Raw genomic sequence first — 17,552 nt, 5'->3', positions numbered from 1 at the left:
CCCCACCCCCAGCCAAGTCATACTGTTTTCACCATCCACCGTACCCCCGCTTCCAATTAACTAACATGAGCGGCTATGGCTCATACCAGCCGCCGGGTGGCGGTGGTCCGGGCTCTGGTCGCTACTCTTCCGATCGCCCCGACCCGCGTTCCGGCCAGGCTGCGCCGCCGCCGCAGCCGCGCCCGACCATTGCTGAAGTCGCGCGTGAGCTCGAGCGCGTCGGAGCCGCCGCGCGCAATGGCCGCTACGGAAAGGAGGGCAGGCAGGTGCAATTGAATGTCAATTGCTACCCGACCGATCTTTCCGACTTGCCCGATCTCGTCCGCCACTACGACATCGTCTTCGAGGCCATCGAGGAAGACCGTGGCTTCGGAGGCAGGGGCGGCAGGGGGAGGGGCAGGGGGGGTAGAGGCGGTAGAGGAAGGGGTAGGGGTGGTAGAGGCGGCGGGGCCGGTAGAGGCGCCCCGGGGCAGGAAGAGAAACCCCTCCCCGTCGGCATCGCCACCAAGCTCATTCGAGATATTGAGGCCAACTATGCACACGATTTTAGAAACTCGAAGATCGCTCATGACGGCCGCAAGAATGCCTACTTGAATGTCGATCCGGGCTGGTCCACCAAGACCTTCCAGGCCGAGCGCGAGGGCACCAAGTACAATGTCAAGTTCAATATGGCCAACATGGTCCCGACCAAGGATCTCGTCAAATACATTAACAAGGAAGACCCCAAGTGCCCACATGAGGCCGTCGCCTTGCTTGATACCGTCTTGAGGACGAGCCCATTGCGCAACTTTGTGTACACGGGAAAGGCCTTCGGAATCCCGCCGGATCTCGACACGGTCTCCAGTATGAGGTTGGGCGATGGATGTGAGGCTTGGGTGTGTTACTACCAGGCATTCCGTCCGCATGACACAGGTATGTTCCTTGCCTTTGATGTCACCTACAGTGCCTTTTACATCTCCCAGACCGTCTACGATTTCGCCGCTGAGATTCTTGGAACCCCGACCGATCGCGGCGATACCGACGCCATGCAGCCCGCGTTTACCACCAAGTTGACCACAGATCAGACGAGGAGGCTGGAGAATGCCATTCGCGGCCTCAAGATCATCCAAAACTACCAGCCTGTGCAGGAGCAAAAGCCGCTCACCGTCAAAAGGATCACTCCAGAGGCTGCAAGTGAGCTAGCGTTCGAAGACCCCAACTCGTCTCGCAGGGTCAGTATCGCCGACCATTTCGCCGACATGGGCCAGGCACTCAACTATCCCTATCTACCCTGTCTAGATATTCAGAGTGGCAAGACCGGACACACTTACATCCCGCTCGAGAAGGCCACATTCATGACTGGGCAGAGGCGTCAGAAGCAGATGAACCAAGAAATGAAGGAGCGCATGGCCAACATCGGTGCGAGGAGCCCCTCGGCTCGTCTGGCGCAGATCGCTAGTGTGCTCGATGATGTGAACAAGCAGACCCAGGAGTACCTCCAGGCCTTCGGTGTCAAAGTGAATATTGACAGGCTTGCTGTCCCGGCGAGAATCATGGACCCCCCGCTCGTTCAGCTTGGAAAGAATGTCACCATTGACGTCCGTCAGAACCCCAATAATGAATTCCACTGGACCATGAAGAACAACACTTTCTATCAGACGGGCGAGCCGCTTGTATCATGGGGCGTCCTTGTCATCGCGAATGACATTGTCAAGTATGAAGTGCAGCGTTTCATCGCATCTGTTCGTCATGTCTGCGAGCAAGTCGGCATGAAGACGGAGGCGCCAGAGATCGGATGGAGCCACACCCCAATTCTGCAGAAGGGAATGATGGAGCTTCACGGCCGCATCAATAGCAATCCCAAGTACGGTGGCAAGAAGTGTCAGATCATCATGGTCATCAAGAATGACACCGCCACGAGGGACTACAACCAGATCAAGAACGTGGGCGATACCTACCTTGGTATTCCCACGCAGTGCGTGGTCATGGCCAATGCCAAGAGCCCCAAGGAGCTCTATTGTCTCAATCTCGTTCTCAAGATCAACGCCAAACTGAATGGAGTCAACCATCGTATCCCTGGTGACAACTTCTCGGCCCTCGGAAAGAGTTTCATGGTAATTGGAGCCTCCGTGTCGCATGCCTCTGGGCTTGAAAGCAAGGGTGATTCTCCTTCTGTCAGTGCCGTTGTCGGTAGTTTGGACAAGCGTTGTGGTAGACAGGTTGGTACTTTCCGTGTGCAAGATGCCAAGGCCGAAGGTATTCAGGACTTTGGCGCAATGGTCCGTGAAGTAGTTCACAACTTCGCTAGTCGTGAAGAATTCCTTCCGGACAATATTCTTATCTATCGCAATGGTGTTGCCGATGGTCAATTTGCAAAGGTTCTCAGTGACGAGCTTGGACCTATCAGAGATGAGCTCAACAAGCTCGGGCCGACTCTCAAGATGGGTCCCTACAACCCGAAAATCAGTTTCATCGTTATGCAGCGTGGTCATCATGTACGCTTCGAGCCCATCGATGATTCGCTTCGTGATCTGTCTGGCAATTGCCTCCCTGGAACCGTTGTGGACTCCCAGGTGGCGCATCCCACAAACTTTGATTTCTACCTCTTCAGCCACAACGGTATTAAGGGTACCTCTCGCCCGATGCGTTATACAGTGCTGATGGATGACATCAACTTCACTCCTGATGAGATTCAAGGTCTGACCTATCGTCTTTGCTACCTCTTCGCCAGGAGCACGAGAAGTGTCTCCATCGTTCCACCAGTTTACTACGCGGATCTTCTTGCCGTGCGTGGGCGTGCGTACCTATCTGCGAGGAATCCCTCTCGTTTTGAAGTGCGCCCGGACCAGCCACAGATGCCACTTGCGCAAGATTCTCCTCTTCCGACGGAGTATGCAACGGGCATTCCCAAATTGCACGAAAACTTGGCTGGCACCTTGTACTATGTGTAGCTTCTAGCAGCTACAACTGCGCTCTAATACGTTCATAATCCTCTGATCCCGGTAGATGAATCTCTCATGGCGTCCTAATACTGTGGTAAAGAACACGTCATCGTGGAGATGCGCCACGTGCAACCTGAAGCATCTCAGAAATGGACTCGATTTTTATTTTTGCAGTCGCCCGCCCTGCCAGCATACCACGGTGCCTTTCTTCCTCGTCAATACGCTGCCAACCCTCCCATGTGACTGCCTCCGCTGATGACGTTCTCAACCATTCGTGCAGCCCGGGTTTTGCGTTTGCCAACAAATCAGGTAGTTGAGAAACCACAGACTCTGCATCCCATTTGTTGTCCCCAATTATTCCTGTGGCTTTCCCATTCGCCCATCCCACGCGATACCCTGAGCCCTCATCCGGACAATACCCAAGGCTAAGAAATATGCAACTGTGTTCTTCTTTGATAAACGATTGGTCTCCTGGTTTCTCGTCTCGAGTTGTCAGTTCCATATCAATATTTCCATTGGGTAAAAGCTTGAAACTCTGAGGTGAAGACAAGAACTGTAAATGGAGCGTCTTGCTTTCTCCCACTCCCTTCTCACTCCCTGCGCTCCCCGCGCTCCCCGCATCCTCCGTTCGCTCAAACAGCAGTTTCAACGCCCGCTTTGACGTTCTCTGTAAATCCGGGGACTCTAAATCCCGCTGCAGAAGGCTGTGACTGCACTTCGTAATGATACCAGGTATTTTCGTGACAACCTCGCGAAGCGCGGCTGTTGTCCAGGCAGCGCGGGCCGGGTTTTTCCGTCCAACCACTGACACTGTTTGAATACGCGCCTTTTGAAGCACGTCAAGAGCGCGCGGAGACACATCCGTGTCTGCGAAATCCTCTGTTGAACGAAGCAGTGTACGCGCAACATCGATCGCCACGTTTCCTAGGCCAATGACCGCGATGTCGGTGCCGGATGAGATGCGCTTCTCAATATCTGCCCTTTTTCCTGTTTCGATCTCTGGGTGCCCATTGATCCATTTGACGAAGTCATGAGCGGAATGTACGCCCTGATAGGGAATCTCTACGTTAGGAAGACGACGAGGGGCTTTGGCGCCCGTTGCAAAGACAGTGAGGTTGTATAGTTGTGAAAGAGTATCTTGATCGAGGGGCGTTCCAGGCCCAGCGGATACGTTTCCGTAAAAGGAAATGTGATCACGATTCGACTCGATGAACGATGAGAATTGGGATATCGCATTTTTGGTCGAAGGATGGTCTGGCGATACTCCATAGCGAACAAGGCCGAACGGAACGGGTAAGCGTTCTAAAATGTCAACGTGCATGGTAGGATATCGTCGGAGAAGCGCTTGGGCCGCGTAGATTCCCGCCGGGCCAGAACCGATGACCGCGCAGCGCATGACGGGAGACTCGCTTCTTCTTCGGGAAGGAGAGCGGACGGGAAGATTGAAAGCGCTGTTACAACATGATCTTCACTGAGGTACGTTTCGATTTGAGTCAGAAGGGGCAAAGTTTGAGGGGATTATGCGTACAAGGCTCCGCAGTTGGTCATGAGCTTTGTGAATTCATTTTGAGCCTTAATTTTATCCTTCTCCTTGCTCTTTCACGCTTCACGCTGAGAGGTTTTGAACCGCAACCAATGACATCTGGCGCCACACACATTCTTTATTCGACCTTCGCGAAGCATTGGTTGGGCTGTGCCATCATGGGCATGTTTGCAATCGGTCTGCACCAGAAATCGCAGCATTGCGACTTTGCTAGAATCTTCATGGACGTGGCCTCACTTTGCCGCGTCTCAAACTCTCACAACCCTGTGTCCCGTTCACGATTCTGCAGTAACGCAAGAGCAGCGTCACACATTCCCGAAATATCGCGACTTATCTTTACTCTTCTAACACCCCTGCTCTGGGGTTTTTGAATTCTGTACAACCTCTGCAATAGCCTCTGCTACCTGCGCTACGTTATTCTCGTTGAGTCCAGCGATGTTGATCCTCGAGTTTCCCGTCAGGTAGATATGGTGAAGAACCCTCATTCTTTCAACTTGCGAATACGTCAGCCCCAACAGCACGAACATACCCTTCGTCTGTGTAATGTGCTTCCAATGCCCCGCTACTTTCCTTCGTTCAAGCTCATCCCTCAACCTTTCCCTCATCTTTCCAATCCGCCCTACCACCTCTTTGATTTCCAATAACCACTTTGCTCTCAAAGTATCATCTCCCATCACCTTGGCCGCGATAAGCGCCCCATGTGCCGGTGGGCTTGAGTACATGCCCCGCGCCAGCCAGCTCAGCTGACTCAAGAGATTAGTTGCCGTGTCTCGGCCCGGCACCTTATCTGCCACGCATACACTTACTGTGCCCACCCTTGAATTGTACAGCCCCAGGTTCTTGCTGAATGACTGCGCCACAATGACATTGATCCCTTTTCTAACGAACGTCCTCACAGCACATACATCCTCCTCCATGTCACCACTCGCCAGTCCCTGGTATGCCATATCAAACACCGGCACTAAACGCCTTTGTTGAACAACGTCAGCCACACGTCTCCATTCCCGCTCCTTGAGATCCGCGCCCGACGGGTTATGCGCACACGCCTGCAACAGCACAACATCTCCACGTTTCGCCTTCCCCAAATCGGCGAGCATTCCGTCGATATCCACGGCATGCCTGTCATAGTCATAGTACCTATACCTTGCCAACTTGAGTGCCTCCATGGGAACCATTTGGACATGATTAGGCCATGCCGGCAGAGACACATGGGCCTCCTCAGCGCCCAGCACGCGCGACGCCAAGGAGAGCGCGAGTCGGAGCGCGCACGAGCCGGATACTGTGTGCAAGCACGCGATACGGCCGCTCTCAAAGACGTCGTCGCCGTAGATCAGACGGGCGGATTGAGAAGCCAGGTGTTCGAGGCCCGAAATGGGGAGGTAGGCGTGGTCATAAGTTGACGAGGCTGCGATGGAGAGGCGGGCGTCGCGCACGGCACGGAACTCGTGGACGTTTCCGCCGGCGTCGCGGTAGGCGCCGACGGATACATTGACGGCCAACGGGGAGGGATCTTGCTGGTACGCTTGATGAATGGCCAGAATTGGATCTCGTGGGGCGGCAAGGACGTCCCACTTGGAACGCTCAGAAGTGGATGGGACTGGGTCGGGTACACGCATGGTGAATGGAAAAGTTTGGATGAGCAGAGCGAACAAGGCCGAATACCAGCGACACGGTTAGACGCAACTGGGCTTGGACAAATGGGCGAGATGTAATGAAATAGTAGCCGCACGCGAGGCGTGCAAGCATGAAGATTATTGCTCAGGTGGGTGCGATGTGTGGCCTTGAGCACGCACTACAAGCACATTGAAGGCGGCGAAGCGCGATAAGACACGGAAATGGCAGCATGATCTACTGCAGTTGCGGAGCGTGGAAGGATGCGGATGCGCTACGTCTGGATGAGGTCGTCAAAAGAAATGAGTCGTGGAGGACTAGACGCCACCTTGAGGATAGAGATAGACAGCGCAGGGAAATGTGGCCTGTGAGGAGGACGCGGAAGGCACATCCACACGACACAGGATTTGCGATAGTGATGCGGTACCCTGAAGGGTACAGTAGCGAGTATGTGGATGAAACAGGGCTGGAGCGAATCATTGGACGTCGGCGGCTGTGGAACGACTGCGGTCATGCTAGTGGACGGACGTGGAATCCTGTCATCTACGCGCCCTATCGCAGAGCACTGGCAACACGTGGAGATATAGCTCGGCAATACGCGCTGTTATTGCAAATGTTCCTTTCTCTTCTCCCTTCTCTTCCCTCTACCCTGTGGAAGCGCAGGTAGAAAGAAGGTTCCGAGCCGAACGATAACGCACTCCATTTCCCCATGCCCTCCGCTCCGAAGGTCCCGGGAGAGGAGTTCGAGGAGGTGGGGGAGGGGCTCTTAAATCAGCGACTGCGCCGCTACGTGTATTACGTGGCTAGGTGTCAGTGGAGGAGAGACTCTCACCCGACCTCAGACCTCAGCTGCAAATTTTGCAACCAGCCAATTACATACAGTACACAATAGTTTTAATGTACAATGCTGCGTGTAGATTCCACCCCTCAACCGTATTCGCGTGCTTTGCGCGCATCGCACGACATCGGGCCGTGTTGAAATGAAGACGCCCGTACAAGTGTGGGTCTGCCTTGTTACAGTAGTATTGTTGCTGCATATGTATGTATGCAGTAAGTGAGTGGCCATTTGGCCATTCACTTTTATATTTGAGCTTAATTTGTATACTTCTTTCTACGGACTTCATCGATCCCTTTTTAAGATACGATGAATTCGTCCTCACGAGGAGTATTTAGCACATCACCGGGTGTATTGGGGTAGTATAAAAGCAGCTCCCCACTTCCTAGTAGAGGAAAGAAGAGAGCAGCACACAGAGAAGAATCTCAGCCATCCTCGAGGTCAAAAGTTCCGTTCGTCGGAAGACAAGGGTGATTAAAGAGGTACCGTCCGTCGGTGCTTATTTCTCTGTTAATTTTTCCTCAGTATTTTCACATTCATGAATTACCGAATCACTGGGATTTCAAACGATATTTACTCGCTTAGCCAATAAGCGACAACATTGGAACAGCCAAAGTTACTGTACTTGTTTTACATTCATTTTTTTGCCCGATTGTGACACGAGATTATCAGGGTGCGGACTAGGTTTTTGTGATTAACCACGTCTCGACGACGGCGACGCCCAGCCCCAACGCTAGCGAAGCATCCACTAACACATTATCAGGCTGCTGACGGACATTGCGATTGCTCGTTGACGCGCTTTACTACCTGAAACGGTTGATCCGGCTTTCCGGGGACGCTAGGTTGGCGACTTGAACCAAGGCGAGCTCGTTGCTGGAGCCCCACCGGTCCTTCGGGGCGGATAACGGTGTTTGGTGTAAAAGCCTGGTGAATTCCGAACGGGTGAGCTGACGGGGTGTCGTGCCGTTGGTGTGGAGCACTGTCTTCGTGTTTTTCAAGATGTCAGGAGGCGATGCCGGACAATCAAGGGACGGTTTGGCTGATGCTCAAGAGCCGCCTTTCATGCAAGGGTTGACTGACACTGTTTTTCAAGGGCTGAATGATACACAGAAAGGCTTCATCACTTCTATTCGTCTGTTGCAAAGTTCTGAGGAGAGTGGCGATATTCTACTACGCTCAATTGCCGACATGTTTCCGCCGAGCCATTTATTCAGCAAGGAATTGCGAAGTTTGCCTTCCGTTTACTCCGAGCTCCGTAAGTTCCTAGACACTCGTGGTGCAGCAATGCTGCAGCATTCATCTCGGAGGATAATGATGACCCTGGCATCCAACATTTATGAGGAGCAGGAGGACAAACAAGCCGCTGTTGATATTGTTCAAGAAATCATTGCCGCGGGTCGTCGAAATCGTGAGCAAGCTCCCGGATCTCAAGTCGCAGCCTCCGGTGCTGTCTCTGTCGAGATGTCGCGCCATTCTGGCAGTTCTTCGATGGACAAAATTGCCCACAACGTGGCGATGAGTCTGAAGGAAAAAGAGAAGAAATTCAGCGGTGCAATCGGCGAATGTTGGATGGAATTCGTTGATGAGTTCAAACAACTTGCTCGTGACTATGGCCTTTCTATCACCCAAAAGTTGCAATATATGCACAACATGCTCCGGGGTGATGCCAAGCGATTCTACTTGGACAAGATTGATGGATATGCCACGTCCTTCAATCAAGCAGTTGATTTAATTGAGAAGGAATACAATTCTACCGTCCGCCAGACCAAAGTTAAGAATTATCTCAACACGCTAAGGATCTCGAAGTTTGTTGACGATGGAGCTGAGATTTCCGACGCTCTCGCAAAAGTCCACAACATCATCAACAAGCTCTCTCGCCAAGGACCGGCATCGCACCGTGGTGAAGCTCACAAGATCGAATTTCTTCATCAAGCAGTAGTGGGCTTCGACTGGTCCAAGGATCCTCTAACAAGGATTGCCACCAACAACTTGACATTCGAAGAACTGTATGGAGAGCTAGAAAATGCATTGCAGCTAGAAAAGGAAGCGGAAATCGCTAAGCTCCGCGATAATATTACGCTGCACCGAAACAAGACGGCATCTGAAAATGACGGGAGCGAAAGAATCTTCTACACTGGCCAAGGAAGATATGCCCGTTCTCCGTCCCTTGTTAACAGTCGAGGGAGTAAGGCCGTATCTTTCGGAAAGAGCTCGTACGTACCTAAGTCTTTCGATCCATTGTCAATTGCTGGATGTTTCAATTGCGATGATCGAAATCATACCCTCAGCAAATGCCCAATGCCCCTGAACATGAAGAAAGCCGCAGCCAACAAGCTCGAGTACTACGAAAAGAAGCGAGGCAAAGTTGGAGGTAACGTGCATCTTGTGCTTGCCGAAATTTGTTACCAGCTGGACATGTCTGTCAATGCGAGTGAAGCCGACTCCTTGGGCACTTCAGGACTTCTATCTGACAGGGAAATGTTTGACGAACTTCTCTCGCAGGCAGAAGTTAGTATCAATACTGTCGCCGTTGAAGAAAGACGCGACCAAGATCTGCCCAACGAGGACAAGGACCAGTTTTTCACAGTTTTCGAAGACGGCTCGTCCCCTCGGGACGTAATGGTCAACTTGACTCATGAAGACAAGGAGGCTTCACCTTTTCTCGGAGCCTGTATCGATACTGGTGCTCAAAGGTCCGTAATCGGAAGGAAGCAAGCCATGGCATACTGTGATTTCTCTGGAACAGCATTCCATGTCGATACGGCGAGCGTGCAAAGAGTTTACAAGTTCGGCGAGAAAAGGTATACGGGTTTGGGAACGCTCTTCATTCGCATACCGGCCGACGCAGATCATTTCATTGCTGCTGAAGTTGAGGTTGTGGATCTAGATGTCCCTTTCCTTATTGGACTAGATTTCCTCGTCCAGCATGGGATGATCATAGACACTGCGCACAATTTGCTAATTTCAGACTTGGGTGGATGGCAGGTAACTTTGATTTCGAAGCGCGGACATCTTTTCCTGGAGTGGACCGATGAGATGCTGTACACAACCGAGGAACTAAGAAAGATGCATCGTCATTTCTTTCATCCAAAAGCAGAGAGACTGTACGCAGTTATGCGACGGTCTGACCCGAACAGTTGTGCACCTGATGACCTCCGCGACCTTCAGGAAATATCTAGCAGCTGTGATGTCTGCCAAAGGCTAAGTCGCGCACCAAGCCGTTTTCGCGTCTCACTACCAATGGAAAATGTCGTCTTTAATCGCATATTATGTGTCGACATCATGTACTTGGACAGTAGCCCTGTCTTAAATTGTGTAGATCGTGAGACCAAGTTCAACGCCGCGGCGTTTCTGCCTGATGAAACATCTGAAACTGCTTGGCAGACATACCAAAGTATCTGGTCACTGCCATATGTTGGACATCCGGAACACATGCATGCAGACCAAGGCCCGCAGTTCAAGTCTCGCCGATGGGAAGGCCTCTGTCATCTGGCTGGCATCGACCTAACCCTTTCAGGGGTTGAAGAACATAACGCTCTTGGTGAAGGTGAGCGATACCATTCTTACTTACGTTCGACCTACCGAAAGGTCAAGAAGGATTTTCCTACCCTTGGAAACGGTTATGCCCTGCAGATCGCTGTGAAGGCCGTCAATGATACAGCAGGTCCCGCTGGTTTAGTGCCGACGTTGCTTGTCTTCGGAGTTTTTCCGCGTGCCCTCATCACTACTATTGAGTTGCCCAAACAGAAGGAAAGAATGGTGGCGATGCAGGCTGCACGAGATGAAATGGCAAGGGTAATTTCCAAACGGCGGATCAGTACAGCACTTCGTTCAAATGTACCAGTCGGTACATCCTCTGACGTGTGTATTGGATCCAATGTACTTGTATATCGTGAGTCCCCTGTGAATGAGTGGACAGGTCCTTATCAAGTACGCGATGTCCTCGGGAAGCATGTCTTCGTCGACATCAAAGGACGATTCGTAAAGTTCTCTATTGACAAGACCAAACCGTACATTGAGAACCAGAACAATCCCGAAAATGATGACCGGACTGTCGGAGCACAATGTGCAAATGTCACGAGTCCTACTGAACGCATTCCCTCAGCAGATGACTACGCTGAAGCACTGGACGGCCTTTTGGCTGCCTTGAGGAAGGACATGGACTCTATATCCCTGTCTGCAGGCGAGACGATTGAGAATTCTGAGTTCTTTACTGATGAAGTCGAGGCATACATGACGAAAATATTGTGCCCTGACGATCCTGCTGCGGACAACGAGAAATTCCGTCAAGCCAAGTTTTCGGAAGTACAGGGTCTGAAGGACAGAAATACGTGGACTGTGGTGGACAGACGTGAACTGTCAAAGGGTGCTAATATCTTAGGGGGCAGATTCGTTCTTACTTTGAAGGATTATGGCACTCACAACGAGACACCTAAAGCTCGTTACGTTGCACAGGGGCACAAAGACAAAGAAAAAGAGTTCCTTGTACATAACACCACAAATCTGCGTCAGCGTTCGATCAGGATCATCGTGTCTTTTGCCGCTGTCAAGAAGTATCGAATTTTCAGCCATGACGTACGGCAAGCTTACCTTCAGAGTGAAGAAGAGCTCACGCGTGAAATTTTTGTGTTGCCCAAAAAGAAGGACCTGCAGTTCTTCCAAATATCATCTGATGAAGTACTTGCTCTCCTCAAGCCACTCTATGGAAATGGAGATGCAGGCGACTATTGGGCGGTCACGTTTGACAAGCATGCAAAGAAGGATTTGGGAATGACGCCTTTGTTGGGCGATCCATCTTTATACATAATAGTTCCGATGGGGAATCGCAACTGCTTCCAACCTGACGATGAACCGGAAGGATGCATGGGAGTTTATGTGGACGACAGCTTGTTTGGCAGGAAATGAAACATTTCAGGAGCTATCAGACGCAACCCTTCAGAAGTTTGAGTCAAGGGAGCGGAAATGGGACGACCTCGTATTTTTCGGTTGTACAATTGAAACTTTGGATCCTGGCGTGTTCAAGATTAGTCAACCGGACTACATTGAAAAACTCAACTTGGTTCCCGCTGACGCCACGTTCGATCAATACCGCAGCTTTCGTGCCGAAGTTGCCTGGGCCACGCACACGCGTCCAGATATAAGCGGTTGTGCCAACAGAGCCGCGCAAGTTGTGGTAGAACCCACAGGCAATGTAAGTGAAGCGTCAGTCAAACTTCTCAACAGTGCAATCAAGAAAACGAAGTCAACGCCAACGCTGGGATTGCGCTACGGGAAATTGCAGTACAGCACTCTACATCTACGCGTGTACACTGATGCATCCTTCGGAACGAACAACGATTTGACATCGCAACTCGGATATTTGGTTCTTCTATGTGACGCCGAGAATAATTGTCACATATTAGATTTTTCTAGCAAAAAGTGCAAGCGCGTGGTTCGATCGATTCTTGGAGGGGAGGTGTATGCCTTTACGGAAGGTTTTGATTGCGCCTACATGATCAAACACGACTTGGAAGTGCTATACGGAAAGAAGATTCCAATGCAGATGAGGACCGATTCCAAGCAAATGTTCGACGTTGTGACTAAGGCTTCTTCAACATCTGAAAGAAGATTGATGATTGACATTGCCGCAACCAGGGAGGCCTACAATGCCAATGAGATATCAAATGTTGGGCTCGTGCGCTCAGAGCACAATGTCGCCGATGGCTTGACAAAGCCAAAATTCTGTCGCGCCCTGGATGACCTACTTCGAACTGGTCTCGACAACAATCCAGTACAGCAATGGGTTATTCGCACTGCTCCTCGTTCGTCTTTCTAAAGTGGCGGGAATGTTGAAATGAAGACGCCCGTACAAGTGTGGGTCTGCCTTGTTACAGTAGTATTGTTGCTGCATATGTATGTATGCAGTAAGTGAGTGGCCATTTGGCCATTCACTTTTATATTTGAGCTTAATTTGTATACTTCTTTCTACGGACTTCATCGATCCCTTTTTAAGATACGATGAATTCGTCCTCACGAGGAGTATTTAGCACATCACCGGGTGTATTGGGGTAGTATAAAAGCAGCTCCCCACTTCCTAGTAGAGGAAAGAAGAGAGCAGCACACAGAGAAGAATCTCAGCCATCCTCGAGGTCAAAAGTTCCGTTCGTCGGAAGACAAGGGTGATTAAAGAGGTACCGTCCGTCGGTGCTTATTTCTCTGTTAATTTTTCCTCAGTATTTTCACAGGCCGGCTGTTATCTTACTTGCCGCTGCTCTGTCCTACCCTTACCACCTTGTACGGGCCCCCACACATAAGGGGGGGGGGGTGCTGGAGACGTCGGACAAAAACCTCAATATTAAAAGGAAAAAGTACTTGTAATTGTCAAGCAATCACCATTTTTTATGTTTTGCGACGGGGACACTCTCAGCCTGTCGTCCACTGGGACTTGGCGAAAACAACCACGGACACAGAAGAGGAGTGAGATTGAAGCGCGCGGACACTTTTGCACCTCAACCGAGCACTAAGATCGGACATCCAAGCAAATAAATAAAAAATAGAAAAGTCCGCCTATTTTGTATTTTTGGGTTGTTGCACACTTATACGTAGAAAGCCGTAAGCAATCGATTGAGATATTTTTTCTTTAATTTCAACCACGTCGTTCTGATATACGGCGCACTATCTGGCGCCGTTACGCGCGGCGGTGCTCTTTGGCCCGTGTCGGAGATATTTTTCAAAATATTTTGCATGTCCGATTTTTTTGTCACTGTCCGACAACACCAGCAACCCCCTTTACAGTATGCGTAACTTTTGTGTAACGCTTCGCAAGCATATCAAAACGCTCTTGTATAGATCGGAAAGAGTACACTCTACCATACCGTGCCTGACGCGTCACTGTCTACAAATAGTGTATCTTTCCAATGTTTCCACGTCGATAAGGAACGCAAAGCACAACTGCAGAGAGTGAACCGGCGCCAACGTCCACTCGATGAATCAGTTATGTCTTCTTCTTGACCACTCGCCCCTCTCGTCCACGTAAGAAGGGCGTGGCTTCGTTGACGTTGCTCCTGAATTCGAGCCTGTGATTTCGAGTTTGTTTTTACACAAAGGCGAGCTGGTGCGGAGTGATGACGAAGACTCTTCGCCGAGCTGTTTCATTTTTTCCTTCTGCCGAAAAAAGCATGCATTCTTTGGACTTTACCATGGATTATTCTTTCATGCGAGTAAAACAACGCTGCACTATGCATCCGTCTTAATTAGAAAATTATTCTGCACATTGTGCGTGCTAATGTTACAAGTCTGGGCTACCACCAGCAGGTCCAGTAGAATGGTGTGTCTCCAGAGGATATCCATCAGATGTCAGCCCGTTGGGACCAGTCCCACCATCTGGTCTTAGGGAGAGATCCTGCTGTCCATGAGGTAAAGTCTCTTGCCGTAGCTGGGAAGAGTTGCGGCTCGGTATTGGAGTTTGTAATACACTCGAGGGCGGCGATACCTTTCTATGTGCGCCATGCGTGGGATATCCATCGGGAATGGAATACCCCATCGAGCTAGATTCCTCGTCAATGTGGTCGAAGTCTTCATGCTTCTTGGCTGTCGTCGCTTCAAAACCGCGAGTTGGCATTGAATGCACATCCATGAGCACTATATCCCCTTGGTTCGGCGTTGGTCTCAAGCCATCATCTTTTTCTTTGCGCTTCATAATGTAGAGGCGCGAAATCCTGTATAAGAGCAACCCGCCCCAGCACAGAGCGTACATGACAAAGAAAGCCCACAACTTGCTGGGCGTGATGCGGGCGTCGATCACATCTTCGCAACTGGATCTGTCCGCAAGCACACTCACGGATTCGAAGCCGTCCTGCTCTCGCAAAATTCTCGTCTCCCTCGAAAGCTCGTCCAACACTCTCTGGAGCGATTCGATATTTTTCGGCATGACAAATCCCACAGCGGTTGAAAAGAACGGCTCTCCGACCGGTGCAAAGACGTCACAATTCTTCTGGGCACGAATGACAATACTTCCTTCAAGCGAGTAGAAAAAGTCGGCTCTATTTGACTTGACAGCTTCAAAGCCCTCTGCTAGGTCCTCGACAGTCATGCTGAATTTGCCCCACTGCGGGCAGTCTTTGCGCACTTCAGTCGTATTGACGGCAGAATGCCAAAAAGCCTGCGACGCGCCCCCTGCGATCATGGCGATACGTGATGGGTCTAGAGCGCAGCTCTTGATGTCTTCTAACCTTTGAAATGCCGATTCTTTTGTGCTTTCAAATAGAAGAACAGTTAAACTGGCCTCATATATGGTAAGTAAAAAGAGGCCTGCGGTGATACCCAACATAAGCCAGGCGGTTCGATGAAAGGATGGGGTGCCCTGTGATTCCTCCCCAAATGGATGGCCGAGGAGGTGAGCATAGGCGAAAAGGATTGCGGCAGGAAACTTCTTGATACGCCACATAATGCCACGACGGCGGCGGTGAGTAGTGGAGCGAGGAAGGTCGCGCTCTGACGGTTGAAATGGGCCAAACGCGAGAGAACCTAGAGCATGCATCACCATACCGACGGCAATGATGATCCAAACTTGAAGGCTGAAGGTATTGAAGACAAACCAGGTGTTCTGAGAATTATCGGAGGACAAATCCGACTTGCGGCCGACCATACGATGGGCCTCGTTCCCTAGAGGCCAGACGAATTGGATCTTCTCCGTACGTTCGTTTGTCATGGTGAACGCACCGATGCCGATAGTGCATGGGCATTTGTTCTTGTTTGAGTCGGGAACGTTGGGTTCGCACTCGGACATTGTTTCGATGAAGGAACTCCAATTTCCATTCCATTCCTTGAATTCGGCGGTGAATCCAAGGTTGTCTCGAAGTCGTCGGAAGTAGTCGATGGCAATGCCCCTGTATTGTTCGCGACGGTTTTGATCGGCAATGATGTATGGGTCTTCAAGGAGGACGCAGGCGACGAGGTGGTTGCCATAGAGGCGATCAAATCGCTGGTTAGCGGTAGTGGCGGGGGACTGGGCGAGACATAGGACGGGGAGAAGAAGAAAGATGAGGATATGCATCAAGGCAAAGGCGGTGAAAGATGGATGTGGCATGAAAAGAGAAGAAGATGCGCCATGTACAGCGGACAGAGGGCGGGCAGAGGGCGGGCAGCGGGCAAGGGTTGGGAACAAGTAGTCAGAGATGTGTGCCAGTCGGGGGTAGCGAGCGTCGCCGGGCAGGCGCAACAAGTGGGTTGTTCACAACAGGAGAGCGGAATTGGAAATGGAACGAGCATGGGCTCAGGAGGGGGGGAGGGGGAGGGGCGGAGAGGCGGAGAGGCGGAGGGGCGGAGGGGCGGAGAGGCGGAGAGGCGGAGAAGCGGAGGGGCGGAGGGGCGGAGGGGCGGAGGGGCGGAGAGGCGGAGGGGCAGAGAGGAGGGGTGGCACCGTAATACTGTACCGAAGTCAGGGGCATGTGTCGTTCGGAAAAAGGCAAGTTAACACAGGAGAATCAACATGCTTCATGACATAATTTGGGCGAAGGCCGGGTGGCATACCGCAACGCCAGGGTTGGACCACTTAGTTTTTCCGTCACTGCGAGTTGAGGCCCAATGAGACACTGAATACACCGGGCGATCATCTTCCTACACGGTGTACGTACACTCTATTCTCGCAAGTCTACGCGCGCCGGACACAGTCTTACCGACAACTGGGCATCACTGCATTTCTATGAAATTTCTGCAAGAAAATGGACCCGAAACTTCCATCGTCACATGCCCAGCCCGCGGCCGGCCTTCCATGGAGGGCTGATGACACGATAAGGTTTGCCGCTGTGCCGCGGTGCGTTTTCGCGTGACGCCCTGTGCGAAGGGGCCGTCGTGGTTTTTAACTCGATATTCTGTCATTCTAGATACGCGCCGCCGAATGCAAACGGTGGTTAAGTACATTTCAAAACATGCTTCCAGACGATGTGCGTTTCCATCTGCACGTGAACAAGCACGCTTTTTAGCCCCAGCAACCTGACAACGAACTGCGATGGTGGTAACGCTCAGCCTCATGCGCAGGACAGCGCTGATTTCACGTGCAACGTGCTGGCGACAGTAGAGTTCGGCAGCACGCAGCGCTCGGCGCCGCTCAAAAATTGGAGCTGTAACAAACTCGAGGATAGGCCTTGCCGAGCATGCAGTAATCCACCTCTTCTATGTTGTCCTGTACCGAGTTGCACAGGATCGGATTGAATGCATTTGCTTTCGGCTATTGGGTCCCCTACACGTTGCTTGTTGTCGGAGGAGACTTTAGGGTACAGAACATGAATTAAGAGTCGTACACTTACCCTTCGAAGGATACGACTCTTAACTCGTGCGTGTTTGATACGGTGGACTGCACACGGTATCAAAGACGCAGGACGACTTAGGTTGGCATCCCCGGCGCCACGTACCGTTGCGCGGCAACAATGATCTACAGATGTCGTGGACAGCTCTTGGCTCGCAGGTCCAGCGGCCGTCGCATCGGTGTCCAGAAGAGACAGCGGTGCACAACCAAGGGTGCTGGCAGCAGCACTGGTGATGCCAGCACTACTGTAGTAAATGCCAGCACTAGTAAATGCCAGCACTAGTAGATGCCAGCACTGGTGATGCCAGCACCGCCAGGCGCCGCACTTACAGACCGTGTTGATGACATTGCCATGAA

At 51.4% G+C, this 17,552-nt stretch overlaps 3 protein-coding genes; 1 reads left to right on the top strand and 2 right to left on the bottom strand.

Annotated features, from left to right (window-relative positions):
• The first annotated feature begins 65 nt into the window (after positions 1-65).
• CHC_T00008375001 (Protein argonaute 2 (translation initiation factor eIF2C 2)) lies at positions 66-2,930 on the top strand. The gene is made up of 2 exons (XM_005718793.1): positions 66-363; positions 478-2,930. Exons 1-2 carry the CDS (start codon positions 66-68, stop codon positions 2,928-2,930), a joined length of 2,751 nt encoding a protein of 916 aa, XP_005718850.1.
• Positions 2,931-4,808: 1,878 nt separating this feature from the next.
• Positions 4,809-6,226, bottom strand: CHC_T00010197001 (Aspartate transaminase). XM_005718792.1 is given in 2 exon segments: positions 4,809-6,080; positions 6,081-6,226. The coding sequence occupies 1 exon segment, from the start codon at positions 6,078-6,080 to the stop codon at positions 4,809-4,811; it is 1,272 nt and encodes a 423-aa protein (XP_005718849.1). The 5' UTR covers positions 6,081-6,226.
• Positions 6,227-14,063: 7,837 nt separating this feature from the next.
• CHC_T00001301001 (hypothetical protein) lies at positions 14,064-15,944 on the bottom strand. XM_005718791.1 is given in 2 exon segments: positions 14,064-14,177; positions 14,178-15,944. The coding sequence occupies 1 exon segment, from the start codon at positions 15,942-15,944 to the stop codon at positions 14,178-14,180; it is 1,767 nt and encodes a 588-aa protein (XP_005718848.1). The 3' UTR covers positions 14,064-14,177.
• Positions 15,945-17,552: the final 1,608 nt, after the last annotated feature.

This window comes from Chondrus crispus, genomic scaffold (genome assembly GCF_000350225.1).
Source record: "Chondrus crispus Stackhouse genomic scaffold, scaffold_431, whole genome shotgun sequence".
NCBI classification, from domain to species: domain Eukaryota; phylum Rhodophyta; class Florideophyceae; order Gigartinales; family Gigartinaceae; genus Chondrus; species Chondrus crispus.
This window is presented reverse-complemented; position numbering and strand designations above follow the sequence as displayed.

Coding starts and splice junctions, on each gene's coding strand:
- CHC_T00008375001 (XM_005718793.1), top strand. CDS start 66: ATGAGCGGCTATGGCTCATACCAGCCGCCGGGTGGCGGTGGTCCGGGC. Junction 364..477: donor CGAGGCCATCGAGGAAGACC/GTGGCTTCGGAG, acceptor CGGGGCAGGAAG/AGAAACCCCTCCCCGTCGGC.
- CHC_T00010197001 (XM_005718792.1), bottom strand. CDS start 6,080: ATGCGTGTACCCGACCCAGTCCCATCCACTTCTGAGCGTTCCAAGTGG.
- CHC_T00001301001 (XM_005718791.1), bottom strand. CDS start 15,944: ATGCATATCCTCATCTTTCTTCTTCTCCCCGTCCTATGTCTCGCCCAG.